Raw genomic sequence first — 15,749 nt, 5'->3', positions numbered from 1 at the left:
ACTGCATAATTACTTCCACTTGAACAAGGACGTTTGGGCTCTGAATTACTCAAATAATTCATAAAATGCTAAAATTTGTGGAGATATCTGGATTATTTTTACATTCAACATATAGTAGCCAGAGAATATGCAATATAATCTGGAATGCTTTAAACAAAAATTATTGAAAGAAAATAATTCTATGCCTTAAAAAGAGGAACTTTAGTAATCTTTAAGATTCATTTTTGTGCTGTTTCCTGATGACTAGAGATAAATGTGATAATTGCATACATGACAGAAAAAAATGTTCATGTTTTAAGCCTAATTCTGTCTTCTGTTGAGTGAAGTTTGAGTGAGTGACAACATACAAGTCTTGATAAGATGGTACAAGTTTTAATCATCTTCTCCCTGGAGTGATTATCAACTTGAAAAAACACACAATATCCGGATACTATAATGTGTCCAAATAAATCTGATGCATTTTCAAAAAATTTTCCCTCTGTAATACATAGTCCATGTGTATTTTATAGTTAAAATTTTTCATATGAGCCATGCAAATCAGCACAAGTCACATTTTTTGCTTCAATCACTTTTGCTTGGTTTTGTTCTTTGTGCCATTTTTATGAATCATCCAATAAAGATTTGTTTAGAAATCAAATACTTAAAAATTATGGCTAATAAGTAACTTTAAAGACAGAGACTACCTTGTGTTTGTGTCATATAGGCTTAATTTAAAGTAAAGCAATATCCATGTTGATATATTTGGGAAAATGACAGAAACAGCTTGAAATATAAATTACAATTTTTTTTTTAAAAAGAAAAAAAGAACAGACAATCCATTTGATTTATTTCACAATAACCTTCAAATTTTAAAAATATTGGAGAAAGACAAGTCACATTCAAGGGGACCTGTAAGTCAATTTTCATTTTTTACTCAAAATATATGAGATGTTACCATTTGCTCTTACACTTGAAAAACCAAGGACAACAGTTCAGGAAAGAGAAACAGAAGCCATTAGACTTTTAAGTTCAAACTTCAAGAAAAATTCAGATAAGGCAGATAAATACTCCAGACACTTTCCCATTGTCCAACACTCTCAAACATATTAATTTCCATATGCCTCTTTATTTCATGAAATATATTATTTATTAGAAATCATAGTTTATTTAAAATTACTTTATCGAAATCACATGATTCACTTTAAAGGATGGCTCCCCAGTAGTGCCACCTATCCATAAACTGCCCCGCAGTTTTACTTACTTTTTAAAAAATTCCAATGTATTTGGATTTAAAGAATAAATACCACCTAACCATGGGAAACTATTCTATCCCCAACAAATATAAGTGGTCAGTATTTTACAATGAGGACAGTCAAAACATTTAACAGTACATTACTGTTCTATATGGAATAACTAAAAATGGGTCTTTGTTCACAAATTCAGAGAGGAAAAACACCTCCCCCACACCTCCCCCCCCAAAAAAAAGGAAAAAGAATTGCTAAGAATAAAGCTTAGATGTATAATTTTTCATATAAAACCTCATTCAATCCTAATATGACTTGAAAGAAACTAACGAACTGTCCATAATAATAACTATAATAAGATACTATTGTCTTAGGAAAATTCCCAATTTCGTGCCTAATCTTTATGTGGAAACAAAAACCAAGGGCTTTGCCATTTTCGCTGGTACAGGGAGAAGACCACTGCTTTATTAAAAGGCAGGAAAAAAAAAAAAAAAAAAAAAAGACAGATGGAATGTGAACCGGTAGCCTGCAAACATGTAGTCTAGTTAAACTATCCCTTTTCCTCAAAGTGGCCACATATTGTGCACTTCCAGTTTATTCTGACAATGCAGAGAAAGATACTGCAATCTCAGAAAGTAACAGAAAATCAAACAACAACAGCAAAAAGACCCTGTCAGGATAAATTTTGTTCGTACCAAAAATATAGTTAGGAATCCTAAAATATTGCTTGCCTACAGCAACAGGGCAAATGACATCTATGCCAGGTCTATCCACATACTCTCTTCACTGCAGTCTTAAGTCTCAGTCTCCACGGACAAACAACTCGAGTGTAGTGAATTCATGCTATGGCTGGTTCACTAACACCATAAATAACACAACCGTTAATCGCTTGGTTGGTTGAAGAATATTAACTCTGGGAAAATATTTAGACACTGAGCTTTTCTTCTGAACAAGCAATTTCTCCTTAACAGGGTCTGGTCCTTAGTGAACTAAAATGAACCTCAGGTCACCTCTTTCGGTGGTAGAACAGTTGTTAACTTCTTGCCTCTTTTTTTAAAACAAAAATCCAGTGCTATTTGTTAGGCAGACATGAAAATAGAATTCTTCCCCTTTTCAATTCACTTCCCTAACGTAGACCCTATGTAAACCTAAAAGCATATGGTAACAATATACAAGATTTCTCAAAGTGCAGGATATGTTACAGATAGTTTCATAGATTTCATTTAAACACAGCATTTTATACAATACAGTACAGTTTGAGATTTCTGCCCATAAATTACCCCACTTAGACAACTACTTAAAAGGGTTGACTGTTTAAAGCAACCCAGTGCCTTCTTACACAGGTTAATACAATTGAAATTTACAAGTTTTGTTCAGATCAAAATAAGGTTAATCTTACACATCACATATATACATATTTTAAAATACTCTAAATGTTTGAGTATAGCTAGACAAATTTCTTAAATAGAGACAAACTTGCCATAGAGAGACACTTTCATGAATTATAATTTGGTTTCTGATTTAGACACAAACACTGTATACAATATTTAAAAAAATAATTTGTTAGACAATTCACTTAATTTCTTTCTGCAAAATCTGTTCACCCTGTAACTCTTTAGGAAGGGTTCTTGACCTCTGCAGAACCACGCTAAGTTCTTCAATGACCTTTGATGGCAACTTATGATCAGTGTCCAAAGCAGCTTTGCTATTCCTATCATCGGTCTTCCCCAGTGTCTTTAAGACTTTGAGGCCTTTCTGCTGCCCACGTGGGACCTCGGAATCTGTGTCCTCCAGGCAATTGAAACTCCGGTGTTTTCTGGTGCGGTTTCGAAGTTTATCCTCCTTGTGCTCCAGGCACTGGGCCACGATGGAGGCTCTGTCCTTTAAGCTGGGGTCCATGAACTCTCTGTCACGCTTTTCACTGAGCCGCAGCCTTTCAAGTTCTGCTTTTGCACTCTAAAAATAAAATGTCCCATAGGAAAGCAAGATTTGGCATGACTGATGTTTAAAAAATATGTTCCACATAGCAGTTGATGCTTTCTCTATAAGAGCTTATTTCTAAGATGTAGGTCTAATTTTACTTTGACACAAATAGCATATCTGAATTTATATACTTATCTTGGAGCTACAAAATCAAATCAAATGTAGACTGTGGAAATCCATTTTAACATGCATTTAACATACCATCTCAAAGATAACAGGCTAGCTATCTAAATTGATTCTCATTTCAAACTGGCCTCTTCCAACTTATTTCTGCTCACGATCTGTGCATGCACTCTTAGTCCACAGAGTATTGTACTCGTGGGTCCAAGAGGAAAAGTGTTCTTTTTGGCCATGTGAGTCGGGGTGCTCTGCCTTGCAACCTCCTCTTTGAGATTCAGGCTACATAATGGCATATGAAAGATGTTAAGGAAGTTTATGGTAGAGAAATCAGATTCACTTCTTTTTCCCATTTTTATTCTCCTCCTAATTGACTAGTAAAACCTTTTCCTCCATTTAATCTCTGTTAGGATCCCCCAGGTATTTTTAACATTAATTAATTTATTTTTGGGTACTGGGAATTGAACCAAGTACTTAACCACTGAGCCACGTCACAGCCCCCACTTTTTAAAAATTTTTAATTTTGAGACAGGGTCTCGCTAAGTTGCTAAGGCTGTCTTTGAACTTGGGATCCTCCTGTATCAGCCTCCTGGGATGCTGGGATTACAGACATGTACAGTTGCATCTGGCTCCCACGTATGTTTTTAAAAACACTGAAATGTGTGTGTTAATCCCCACTTCTCTTTCAATGCATTAGAGAGCACATGCATTTGGGGAACTGCAAGAACCTATAAGTACGATAGGTATACGACAATGGAACAAAGGTGGGCTTTTTAAAACAAGCATTCAAGGCACCTTGGGGCTCTGCAATACCTAGGGTACAGAACATTCCTGGATTCTCAAAGGGGATCACAAGCCAATCAAGTCAAAGGTATGGTTTTTTTGTATCACAGTAGAGTTCTAATTATCTTTCAACCACCATCAGAACTATACTTTGGTACTCTCAAATGCAGAATTTAGGGGTCAAGTATTATTAACACATATAATGCTGAAATTTTAGGTATACTATTAAGTTTAATATTAGCCTAAATGATGTATGGCCTTTTGTTGGAGACACACTGGAAGTGACCTCTTAAGAGTCAGAGGATGGCAGAGTGAGAGTAAAGAAAACTACAAGTGCTTCACAGGAATCACATGGTGTGCACTAGGGGGAGGCACATGCTGTAAGGCCAGAAAACCAAGACGAAGATATTGAAGAAAGAAGGGCAGTGTTTATGTGCATGCTGTCCTTAGAAGATAAGGTATTAATAATTTAAAAAGAGAGAAAGATAAGGTGTACAAGTAGGTAAACACCAGGTGGCTTGCTCCAGGCAATACCTGCCTGTGTCACAAGGTATGGAGAGAAATGGATCCTCTCTCTCCCAGCCGCAGAGAGCAGTGTCCACTGCTGAAGCCACAGCAATGGGCAGTGAATGGATTCTTAGAGCAAATCAGTCACAGGGCTTTAGTTGAGGCCCTCATATATTAAATCCATTAAATTCAGAGATTTTATGGGGGTTATGGGGGTCCCATGATATCAAAAAGAAATATGGTCAGCATGCATAAATTACCACTACAAACTCTTTGAAATGACTTTTAATAATAAACCTGCAGTGATAACATCCAAGATATAAAACATATCTATGTTACATAACATATAATCATATCACTAAATCCCCAATGTTTTCAGTTTCATATGACTATTCACAGTTCAAAGTATATTATCTACATTTTAAGATGCAGAAATAGAATTTCAAAGAAGGAACAACTGGCCCCAAGTCACACAGGTGAGAGTTTGGAATGTGACCCCTGGCTGGCCTGACTGGTGTGTTTCTTTCCAGCACATCAGACTCCTCCAGGAAGTCCAGGAAGGTAATGGGGGAGAAAGGGAGGGGAGGGATTCTAGATGATGAGTTCTGTTTCACTGTACCATTCTGATTGGTTCATTATTTTTATTTGACTGACATCATTTTAAAAAGGAATGACCTTGCTGACAGGGAGTGGCATAACTCCTGGAGTGAAGCACTCCTCCTGTCTCGGCCTCCCGAGGTGCCAAGACTAGAAGCCCACGCCCCGTGCCCAGCTCTGAATGGCAGTTTTGAAACCTATCCCATATTGTCTTCTAAGTTCTTATTTTCTTGTATCAATATATGATAACAATATGCCAGGTGCTATTCTAATAAATTCTCATGAATACTAACATTTAATCATCACAATCACCCTGGAGGGTAGGGGCTTTTATTAGCCCCATATGCTTACAGATCAATAAGCAGAGGACACAAAGCTACAGTGCCAAAGGGAGTTTCTAGCATGTGCACTCAAACACGGTTTGCCTCTTCATGGGTGCTTTCTTTGCCAGTGGTTTACTTACCCTCACTTACTCAGCTGGTTCCCTGCTCATTGACCTAATTAATTTTAGAAATCACTATCTCCAAGAAGCCTTCCAGGCTTGGATGAGATACTCTCATACAACTTCCAAAAAAAAAACAAAAAACTCAGGCAGGCCAAGTCAATGAATAATAATGTACTAACTTGTCAACAACTTGTCTGAAAAATAATTCTTCTCCAATATATCCCTTGGTATATATATTTTTTCTGATGAGTGTATTCTGGTCATTTTAAGTCCCTTTCTAGTTTTAACAAAGAATCAAAAATGGTTAGTCATTTTATAAATGTATTTTCTTACATAGGTACATGAATCAAATCTCATTCTATAATAAACATTTTAATGGTTCACAGGAAAAAAATTTATTCTTTAAATGTGGTTTTAATATCTTTTAAAGTAAGTTTCAATGCTTCCCAATACTGGAGAATTTTTAAAATATCTGTTAAATTTGCCAAATCACCAAAACACCGTATTTACTAAAGCTTGGTTTATTATGACTCAGCAAATTTTCCAGCAATTAATATTGCATGGAATTATTTTAAGAACTGTTAACAATTTCTTCATAGTTTTTGTCAGTTTCCTGCTCTTAAGCATGTTAGAAAATTATTTCTCAAATTCTGTATTTGGCATTAGGTAATAAGTAATCATATTTGTAATCATCATCAACACTACATATCAATGTATTTTTTATCCTAAAAATTTTTCTTTTGCTTTGATTCATACTGATCTTAAGGAAATGCCAGGGGAGTTAGGGTCCCTGTAGGGCATAAGTACTCCCTATGTTAGTGACACTGGTGCAAACTGTGTCCTCTGTCCTGGATTCCTATGGAATGTGACCCTTAGACTTCAAGGATTCTAGATTTCTTTTATGGATCCTGTAGCTCTGCAGTGTGGTTTATTATTCTTTCTCTTTCTCTCTCTCTCTTTCTCTTTCTCTCCATATTATACACACATGCATACTTAGAGGAACAAAGGCATTTCTTAGAGACTTACTCTTTCCTTTGAGTACATCAGTGGAGCAGGACCAAGTAAGGAAACCAAGGACAATTAATTTTGAAGCCTTTGTCTACTAGAGGAATATTTCAGAGGGATAAAAGTTCAATTTTGTGCATGGAGAAACTTTGAAAAAATCTGTTCATTAGGTTCAAGTGCCTTGAGTCTTTCAAAGGTGATTTCTGCTTGGAGGGCAAGAGATTCAAACAGTTTACTCCCAATTTTAAGATCAGAAGATAAAATGTTTTTCTCATTGCTATGAGGGACTCAATTAAGGAATGGAGACATGCACTGATCCCGAAGTGGCTGATGAATTTTGAGAGTGAAGAGCCCATGTTCTTCCCTGAAGAACCATACTTCATGTCAAGATTGACATTATTTGCATTTTCCTACCCCTCCAGATGAAAAAGAAAACAAATAGTAGCCTTCATGAAAAATGCCAAGTCTTTCTTTATTGATGCTTGGGGGTCATCTTGTGGTTCCTTAAATCAAGTAAGATACCCCACTATTTCTCAAACCACTGGAACTTGGTTATATCACTAGTAAATCTACCACAGCTCTGGATGTTTTCTGTGACAATCTCACTCTAAGGATTTTATAAGTAAATTTATAAGTCCAAATTGAGGCAGTTATTTTATCATCAGAATTTCTTGGAAAATATTTAAAATTGCTTGGCTACTTGGGGATAAAAGAATAAGTGACATTGTAAATATGTATCTGGGTGGTCAGTGTTGTGAAAATCAGTGGCACAGTTATTCATAATATTTTCTTGATGTACACGGTTATTACTGTGTTTTTTGAAATGATCATTACTGTGCTTCTGAGGTGGAGGACATATTTAGCATGCCTAGTCACATTAAAAGACAGAAAAACAAATTCATTATGGTCATATGAGACCAAAATCCAGACCCACCTCAATGTTTTTCCGGGCTTGCGTTGCATTTGTCTCTTGCTGAATTGGAATCAGAGGTAAACCTCCAATTTTCGGATTTTTGGTTATTGACCGTTTCCTTTCCTTGCCAGCTGGTGGCCATATATCATTTTCATGCTGGGGAAACACAATTTCATGCTGTTGGTGTGTGGTTTTATCACGCGGTACCCCATGTGAGTCACTTGGCTCCTTTTCCGGTATCCACATCAAGCGATCTGCTCTCCATGAGAGTGCCATTTGTGATTATGATGTTGACTTTGGCAGTAACATGGCTCGAGGACGTGAAACTCTTAAGTGAACAGAGCTTTGAGGTCTCAGTTCAATTTCTAAGTTTCAAATTCATGCCTTCTGTACTATTTATCAAACCAAATGGGGGAAAATATTTGAGAAAACTGGCAAATCTCTTTGTAATAGAAAAATAATACACTTGTCTCTATTTCCAGGACCTGTAATAAAAGTAGCTATACATTTATTTTCTGCCTAACACCAAAGGTGATCCTAATGTAAAAATAATTTGATCTTACATCCCCAAATCAACCTAAGGCATGGCTATCAGAGAAATTACCCTTATTTTATGACCTTTTGAAAAATGTTACTTTTTCATCTAATTGAATTTTGAAGAAATGTTACCTGTTTATATATACATTTATACTGAAAATCATTGTGCAACAGAGAGTTTGGCACATTTGTTCTCAAATTATTGACTATACATTCTAGCCCACTAAACAGTTATAGATATGACTGGAGAAAAGTTAATTCTGCAATGGGGGATAAATGTCCACAGGTAAAAATATAAGTTTTTGAGTGATTAATCCTTGAGATATACATATAAAAGAATTTTTCTACTCCTCAGGGTAGATTAACTTTTTAAAAGTAGGGAAAAGCAAATTGATTTTCAGACAACAACCTATGAAAAAAATACAGAATACCAACTATAAAATGAGAAGTTTAAAGATGCTTTGGTGAAATAAAAAAACATTTGGTAAACTACATAGCAAAATGCCTCCTCTTTGTTTTCATCATTTTTAAAAGATAAGTTCTTGTTCTTATGTTGCAGTTAGCATTTTAATGTATTATTTTGTAACCAATAATTCATTTCTGCAAATATTTACTGTGTACCCTTTATAGTAGCTAATTTATATTGATGGGCTTACCTGATAGACTTTGTGCCTATCAATACACATGTATCACTTCATCTAATCTTCAATGATTCTACAGTGTAAGTCCTATTGTTATTAAACTTAGTGTTTATGTATAATATATATCTTTGAATATTAAAGAAGCAATTACCTTGATTCGGCAAACCTGTAATGGCAGAAGGTACAATATTTTGATCGGAAAAATGGTACACACTACCTGTTGTTATTTTTTATTATTTTTTATTTACTTTTGGAAACAGGGATTGAACCCAGGGGCACTTAACCACTGAATCACATCCCCAACCCATTTTTATTCTTTATTTTGAGACAGGGTCTTGCTAAGTTGCTGAGGGTCTAAGTTGCTGAGGCTGGCTTTGAACTTGCAATCCTCCTGCCTCAGCCTCGTGCTGGGATTACAGGAATGAGCTGCCTCACCTAGTTCATAATGCTTTTCTACAATTTAGGTAATTTTTCAAATTGTTGATGTGTAATGTACATGCTAAATGATGATGTGGGAAAATCAGAAATCTCTAGGTCAGAGTGACATGTTCTTATTCAACATTTATAGCTATTGGTGACTTCAAAAGGGATTATACACTTGATGATCACACTCTCATTGTTATATTGATCATGCCCCAAATCTCCATTTTTCCCTCTCACTTTCTACTTATGACCTATTTTTCAGCTTCCTTTCATTCACTGTAAATAATGTCTGACTCCTTGAGACCTCTAATCCATTCACCACCATTCTTCTTCCATGTTTTTTACTGTTTCCTTCATAGCTTGACTCAGATTTCATGGTGAATTAGTAAACTCTCTTCTCCTTATAAATTATCTTTAAGCCCCATGCTGCTTCTAATTCCATCATACTCGATTTTGCAAAGTCCCAAACCTAAACATAAGTCTAATTTCTGGGTGTCTGCTAGCTGACGGAGAAAAGACAGAAGATTATTCTGTAGCTTCATCTCACTTTAAATCTAACCTTACACTTCCAGGAAGCAGCTAGGAGAACTTGTTTTCCTGGCGCAGTACAACTGGTAACCACACACTCTGCAGATTATTACCTTTCTTTCCTTCACCTTTCTAATAGTCTTCCCTGCCTTACGAATTAGGCATTCACTGATTTCATTTTAAAATTTACTAATAATTACTTAAGAAAATAATATTGCCACCATAAAATGCACCTATCTTACTGCATCTCTAGCTTCTTCCTGATAATTAGCATTTGCTCGTTTGCTCTGATTTTGAGTAGCCTTGTTCCAGTCCTATCTATAATTGCTCAGTAGACCAGAATATGTAGTTGATAATTTGAGAACAAATGTGCCACACTGTTGTGTAATGATTTTTCACTCATGATGAACAAATGTGCACATGACCACAATACTTCACATCTGCCCAGGGCCTCCAATGGTTTAAAATCTCTTTACTCCTCTATCAACTTATTTTTCAATTACTGGATTTTCTCCATCAGCATGCATGTTAAATATATACTCCCCTATCTTAAAGACAAACTGAAACCCCCATCCTACCTTGACTTCTTCTTCCTACCTAGTCACAACATCATTATCTCTACAGCAAATTACCTGTCAAAACTCTTTGTACCCAGCACCTGCTTTTCTTCCTTCTCAACCGTTCTTATTTCATTTGTTGTTTTTATCGAGTCTGCTTTACCTCTGAAGTTTGCAAGGTTCCATGCTCTCTCCATCTCTCCCCATCCCTTCTCTCTCTGTTATCTCATCCAATTCTACAGCTTTCTGTATAATCCAAATGCTGATCTCCCCAATTTACATTTCAGCCCCAAACTTTTGCCTGTTTCTGAATCAACTTACATGTTCATTTCTGTATCTAACAGGTATCTCAGATTTCATGTGGCCAGAACAGAACTCTTAATTTCTTTATACCTCTTGGATATTCTTTTTTATATAATTTGTTTTTGTTTTAATGTTTTTTTTAGATGTCAATGGGTGTTTTATTTTATTTATTTATATGTGGTGCTGAGTATCAAACCCAGGGCCTCACACATGCCAGGCAAGTGCTCTACCACTAAGCCACAACCCCAGCTCTCTGATACTCTTAAAACAAGGATGGCTACATGATCTGTCCCCATGTTCCTTCCCCTCATATCTTCCCTCACACAATCCTCCGTGGTGTTTGTGGAATAAACTGAGACGTGACAACACCTCTGCAACAGAAGGGTGCTGGCCCCGTCCCTAGAATGACCCCGTCTGCCTTTTCTTTATTTTGGAACTGGGATTCGAACCCAGGGCTTTGCTTATGCAAGGCAAGTGCTTTGCCACTAAGGTACATCCCAGCCCCCAGAATGACCCCTTCTGAATGCTGGATGACTCACCCCATTTCAGACAGATTTTAGCTCCCCTGTCACCTAGTCAGAAAGTTAATCCCTGAGAACTTTTCTTCACTAGGGCCCTCCATACCTCAGTCATACTTTCTACTTCTTTTCCAACTTGATACACTTATCATTTATATTTTCTTTTCCAACTTGGTACATTTTATCACAGTGATGTCCATTTGTACTTTTATCTGACTACCTGTTTATCATCTTTCCCATTAGAGATATATCAAGTATGTACTTAGTAAAAGGCAAGGGGCTCCACGGGGCAGAGTCCTTCCTCTCATGGAGTTTGAATTTTAGTAGGAGAGGCAGACATGAAATAACTATTTATACATGTGTTTTTAATCGGTGCTGTAATGGAGAAGTGTATGATGCTAAGGGTCCAACCGGCCTGAAGGCCAGGGAATGTTTCTCTGAGAATATGACATTTAAGGTGACATCTAGAGAGCTTCTGAAGCACAGGGAGGATGAGGATGTATGTTACAAAAGTTTTCTAGGTACCAGAAAGAATTCACTGCAAGGGGCATTTACTGTTGGTTTGTGTGTGTGTGCACATTAATGTATACCTTTGCTACTCTGCTGGTTCCCTAGGATGAGCCATAAATCCTTAATCCAAGAGAGCCTCTGTGTTTGTCTTAATAGAATAGCTGAATAATCTGCAGAAGTGGAAGGAAGAGAAGATAATAGCGCCAAGTGTTTGGGATGAGGACAAGGAAGAAGACGAGGGGCAACGAGGAATAACTTGGTCACCTGCTAGGCTCTGCTTACACTATTTCAACCTCAGAATCTACTGATGTTAATCATAAAAACAGAAGCATCTGTTTAGTTTTGATGCTGACGGACATTTTAACAGTTTTTGACTCCATAGTCCCAACTTTACTAAAACCCTTCAAGTCTAGTATTTTTGTTTGTCAAGTAGTGTTTGAGTGTCTAGATTTTTAAAAAGAAGAAAGTTTCTAAAAAGTCAGTAGCTAGTCTTTTTCTCCTAATGCATTCCTGCTCGGTAAAAGAAGGGGCAGGCTAGAGGAGTCACATTTATTAACCACTGGAAAGGTTAATAAATTAAATGAACAGAGAAAATGGTTTTCAAAACAAGTAAGGACTAGATTTGGGGGTGAGTTAACTTCTTCCTTATAAAAGAAACAGGGAAGTACCCTCTCAGTAATGAAGAGTGGCAACTTAATCGTTAGCAATGAATGCCAATGCTCTGTGCGAAGCACTGCTGGGAATTCAGCCAGACAAGGTTGGGAAAGAAACCAACCTCATTAACGGAACTATTTAACCCTTCCCTGAAAGAGTGAGTCCTCCTTCAGGGAGGAGACTTAATGGGAAGCTGAGTGTAACACTGCCTCAGAAAACCCTGAGTCTGAACCACTGATGAATGAATAGTCCTAGATAAACAAGGGAACATCCGTTCTTAAAGACAAGGTGGTTTGTTAACAGCAGTGCATACATCGACTCTTACGAAGTACCTAGCAAACATAAGATATGAAAGAAATGTACACTACTGCCCTAGCTTCTGGAAGAACAGGGATGAGAGGATGGAGAACAGGAATGGAAACAGGATATGTTCCTAAATGAAGACTATGCGGGACTCTGGTGGAATGAGAGCCGAGTCCCTCTTTCCTGTGCTGCAGGGTAAAGTGCACATCTCTCCTGAGCCAAGGAGTTGCTGGCTGATAAAAGGAAGTTTGATTCATTCTGTTATTTGTTTCCTTCCCTCCCACCCCTTTTTTCCCTCTATACAGTCAGTTCCTCCTTCCTCCCTTCTTGCCCCCCTCCCACTCTCCATTGTGTCATCATCCGCTTATCAGCGAGATCATTATTACCCTAGGTAAATGTATGATTACACAAATGGTATGCCTCTACTTCATGTACAAAGAAACAAGATATATCCCATTTATTTACAATAAAAATAAAAAAGAAAAAAAGAAAAGGAAGCTTGACAGAATCAATTCCTTTTCAAAGGACAATGGATGGATTTAGATTTTCATATTCTTAAAAAAGTAAGCATAAAAGTTTATTTTAATTGTATGCACATTAAAACTCTTACTATAAAAGTTTTTTTTTGAAAGAAAAAGTCACCACCACATGAACATTTCCTATATACAAAGTAGCTAAATGCCATTCAGTAATTAAAACAGGTATCAGACCTGAGCAATAAAGATGCTGGCCATCCACTCTGTCTGGGTGTGTAAACTTTCACAACAAAGGTGCCTGCAAAACAAGATACATAAAATAAATAATTCAAAAGGACAAACTGAATATTCTCCACAGAATTTCTTTCATGATTGAGCTCTCAGAAAACCCTTTGGCTTTCTCCTGATTTATGATGGACTATTTCAGTCCAAGTGGTTTCTGTTAGGTAAACAATATCAAAATAACAGTGTAAATATGTTGGTTTAAACAAAATACAGCAAAGGGCTTTTTGGTAACTGCTGCAAAATGATCAATATTTTTGGAAAGGCAGAAAGTCAATATCATTTTGCTTTTTTGGGTACATGACAGTGAAACAATTTTTCCCTAGAAACTCTGAGCCTGAAACACACACACATATACACACACTCAAATACACACATTCATGTGATGGAAGGTTTTTAAAAAATGCTAAGACATGGTCTCCATCATTAATTATAAACACTAATACCCACAGACACATTAAAAATAAGCTATATGAAAAACCACAATATACCCAGAAATACTGATTCAGTTACCTTATATTGAAATCCTGAATAAAACAGAGATCTTGCCCTCAAGGTTTGTATAGTCTATAAGGGGAGTTGTGCAAGTGAACAAATAAATCGTAACACAGTAGGAAATAGCAAAAGCAAAGTGAATACCAACACAGAAACCAGATGCTGGCGAAGGGCAGGGAGATGGTATATTTTTTGAAGAGGAAGAGTTTATAACTGCTACTAGCATTATATAATAGAATATTTCCAAGTAATTATATTCTTCCTATTCTTAGATTATTAAAACCAACTTACTTAAAAAAACTGATAAAAATGAAATTTCCAAAAGAATAGCTTGCTTCCTTCATCAGAGTCTTAAAGTCACTGATGCTTCTCCTTATCATGTCCAAAAAAATCAAATTATCTTATGTATGCACCCATGTACATAAAATCCTACTGATGCAGAAAAGTAACAAATAATTATAAGAGGTAGGCATCATCTGACAAGCTTTTGGGGGCATCCAAGTTGTGGCCTGAAAGAAGAATGAGCTGGGTGCCGTGGTGCATGTCTGTAAATCCCAGCAGCTCCAGAGGCTGAGGTAGGAAGATCACAAATTCAAAGCCAGGCTCAGTGACTTAACAAGACCCTGTCTCAAACTTAAAAATTGAAAAAGGACTGGGGATGTGGCTCAGAGGTTAAGCACCTACGGGTTCAATCCCTGGTACAAAAAAAAAAAAAAAAAAAAAAAAAAAATGATAGGTGAATTGACTGGTTCTTCAGGGAGGGAATGGAAGCCACAATGAAGTGGGGCAGCATGTGCCATGGAAGAGGGGACAGTGTAGAGACCACACGTAGTATACATGTAGTATACATGATATGAAGCAACAAAAAATTATGTAGATTCTCATTCTATCCTGAAGTACAAAAAGAAGCTTATGGCTTATGGGAAGTGAAGCTGATAGAGTCATATGTTGAGGGCCTTTTACGCCAAGTCAGCAATCCTGTTCTTGTCCTGTATGTGACAGGAGTCACAGAGGAGTTTGAAAGCAGGAGAGAAAGATGAAACATTGGAGAAATGTCTGTCAGGCAGCTGGGTGGAAAAATTAACTTAAAAGGAAAGCGAAGGCAGAAGCATGAAGAGCAAGCAAGACTTCTAGAATAATCCATGCAGATCAGTCCTGGCCTCTACGTTACCAGGTATAGGTGTTGGGGGGATAATGAAGGGGCTGATGTGGCACAGTTTAGGTATTGATTAGACACAGGAAAATGAAGAAGAAAAGACGTCTAGTGCAACCTCTGGGAGCCTGGCAGGATATGGTTGATCTCAATGGAAAAAAGTACATATATGGAACAGGTATGAGACTAGGATACATAAGCTTTTAAATCCTATTTTAGTTTACTTTTTTTTGAAAATTGAATTTTGCCTACTCATCTCCTAAAATCTGGACTCCACAATCATATGATATCTAAGAAATCGTATGTAGTTTCTATTAAAAGTCAAAGAGAATACGAGAGATTAAAACAGACCTGAACCTCAATATAAATATATTTTCCTGTTCTTACACTGCAAATATTTAGAAAAGGCTTTGCCTTCTCCTGGGTGAAACACTTCCTGTCTGTATTTCTATCTGCTAAATAATGAAGTCATTCTTCTTCTAAAGTTGTCACCAAAACATCCAATTCGAAAAGTGGCCAGCTATTGACTTACCATTGATGTTTTTCAGAGAATGCAGTCAATCCCCAGCTGTGTCACATGGGAAGAAACACATACATTAAAATGATAATTTTTATGAGACTGAAAACAGGATTATATATTAGGAGATGGTTATTTAATGGTGGGAATGCATAATGAAATGAATTTACACAAGTAATGATTCAATAGGTACCTCTAGGTGAATGTTAAATGTTTATAAAGATTTGCTACATGTTTGTACAGGTGGGAGGAAGAGGAAGGATTCTTGCAATGGGGCAG

General features: G+C 36.7%; 1 protein-coding gene across 4 annotated transcripts in view; it reads right to left on the bottom strand.

Moving 5' to 3' along the window:
* Positions 1-1,089: 1,089 nt before the first annotated feature.
* Positions 1,090-15,749, bottom strand: part of Arap2 (ArfGAP with RhoGAP domain, ankyrin repeat and PH domain 2) — a 180,504-nt gene continuing 165,844 nt past the window's right edge. For 3 of the 4 annotated variants that reach the window (XM_047566101.1, XM_047566100.1, XM_047566102.1), the window contains 4 exons: positions 15,486-15,521; positions 13,258-13,321; positions 7,595-7,729; positions 1,090-3,179 (listed from right to left, as the gene is read on the bottom strand). In XM_047566101.1, the coding sequence (XP_047422057.1) occupies positions 2,796-3,179; positions 7,595-7,729; positions 13,258-13,321; positions 15,486-15,521 (619 nt within the window). In that variant the 3' untranslated portion in view covers positions 1,090-2,795. The other variant, XM_047566103.1, reaches the window with a different exon arrangement.

Source organism: Sciurus carolinensis, chromosome 10, assembly GCF_902686445.1.
Source record: "Sciurus carolinensis chromosome 10, mSciCar1.2, whole genome shotgun sequence".
In the NCBI taxonomy this organism is placed as follows: Eukaryota; Metazoa; Chordata; class Mammalia; order Rodentia; family Sciuridae; genus Sciurus; species Sciurus carolinensis.
Note: the sequence above shows the minus strand (reverse complement) of the source record. Positions and strands in the feature narration are given on the sequence as shown.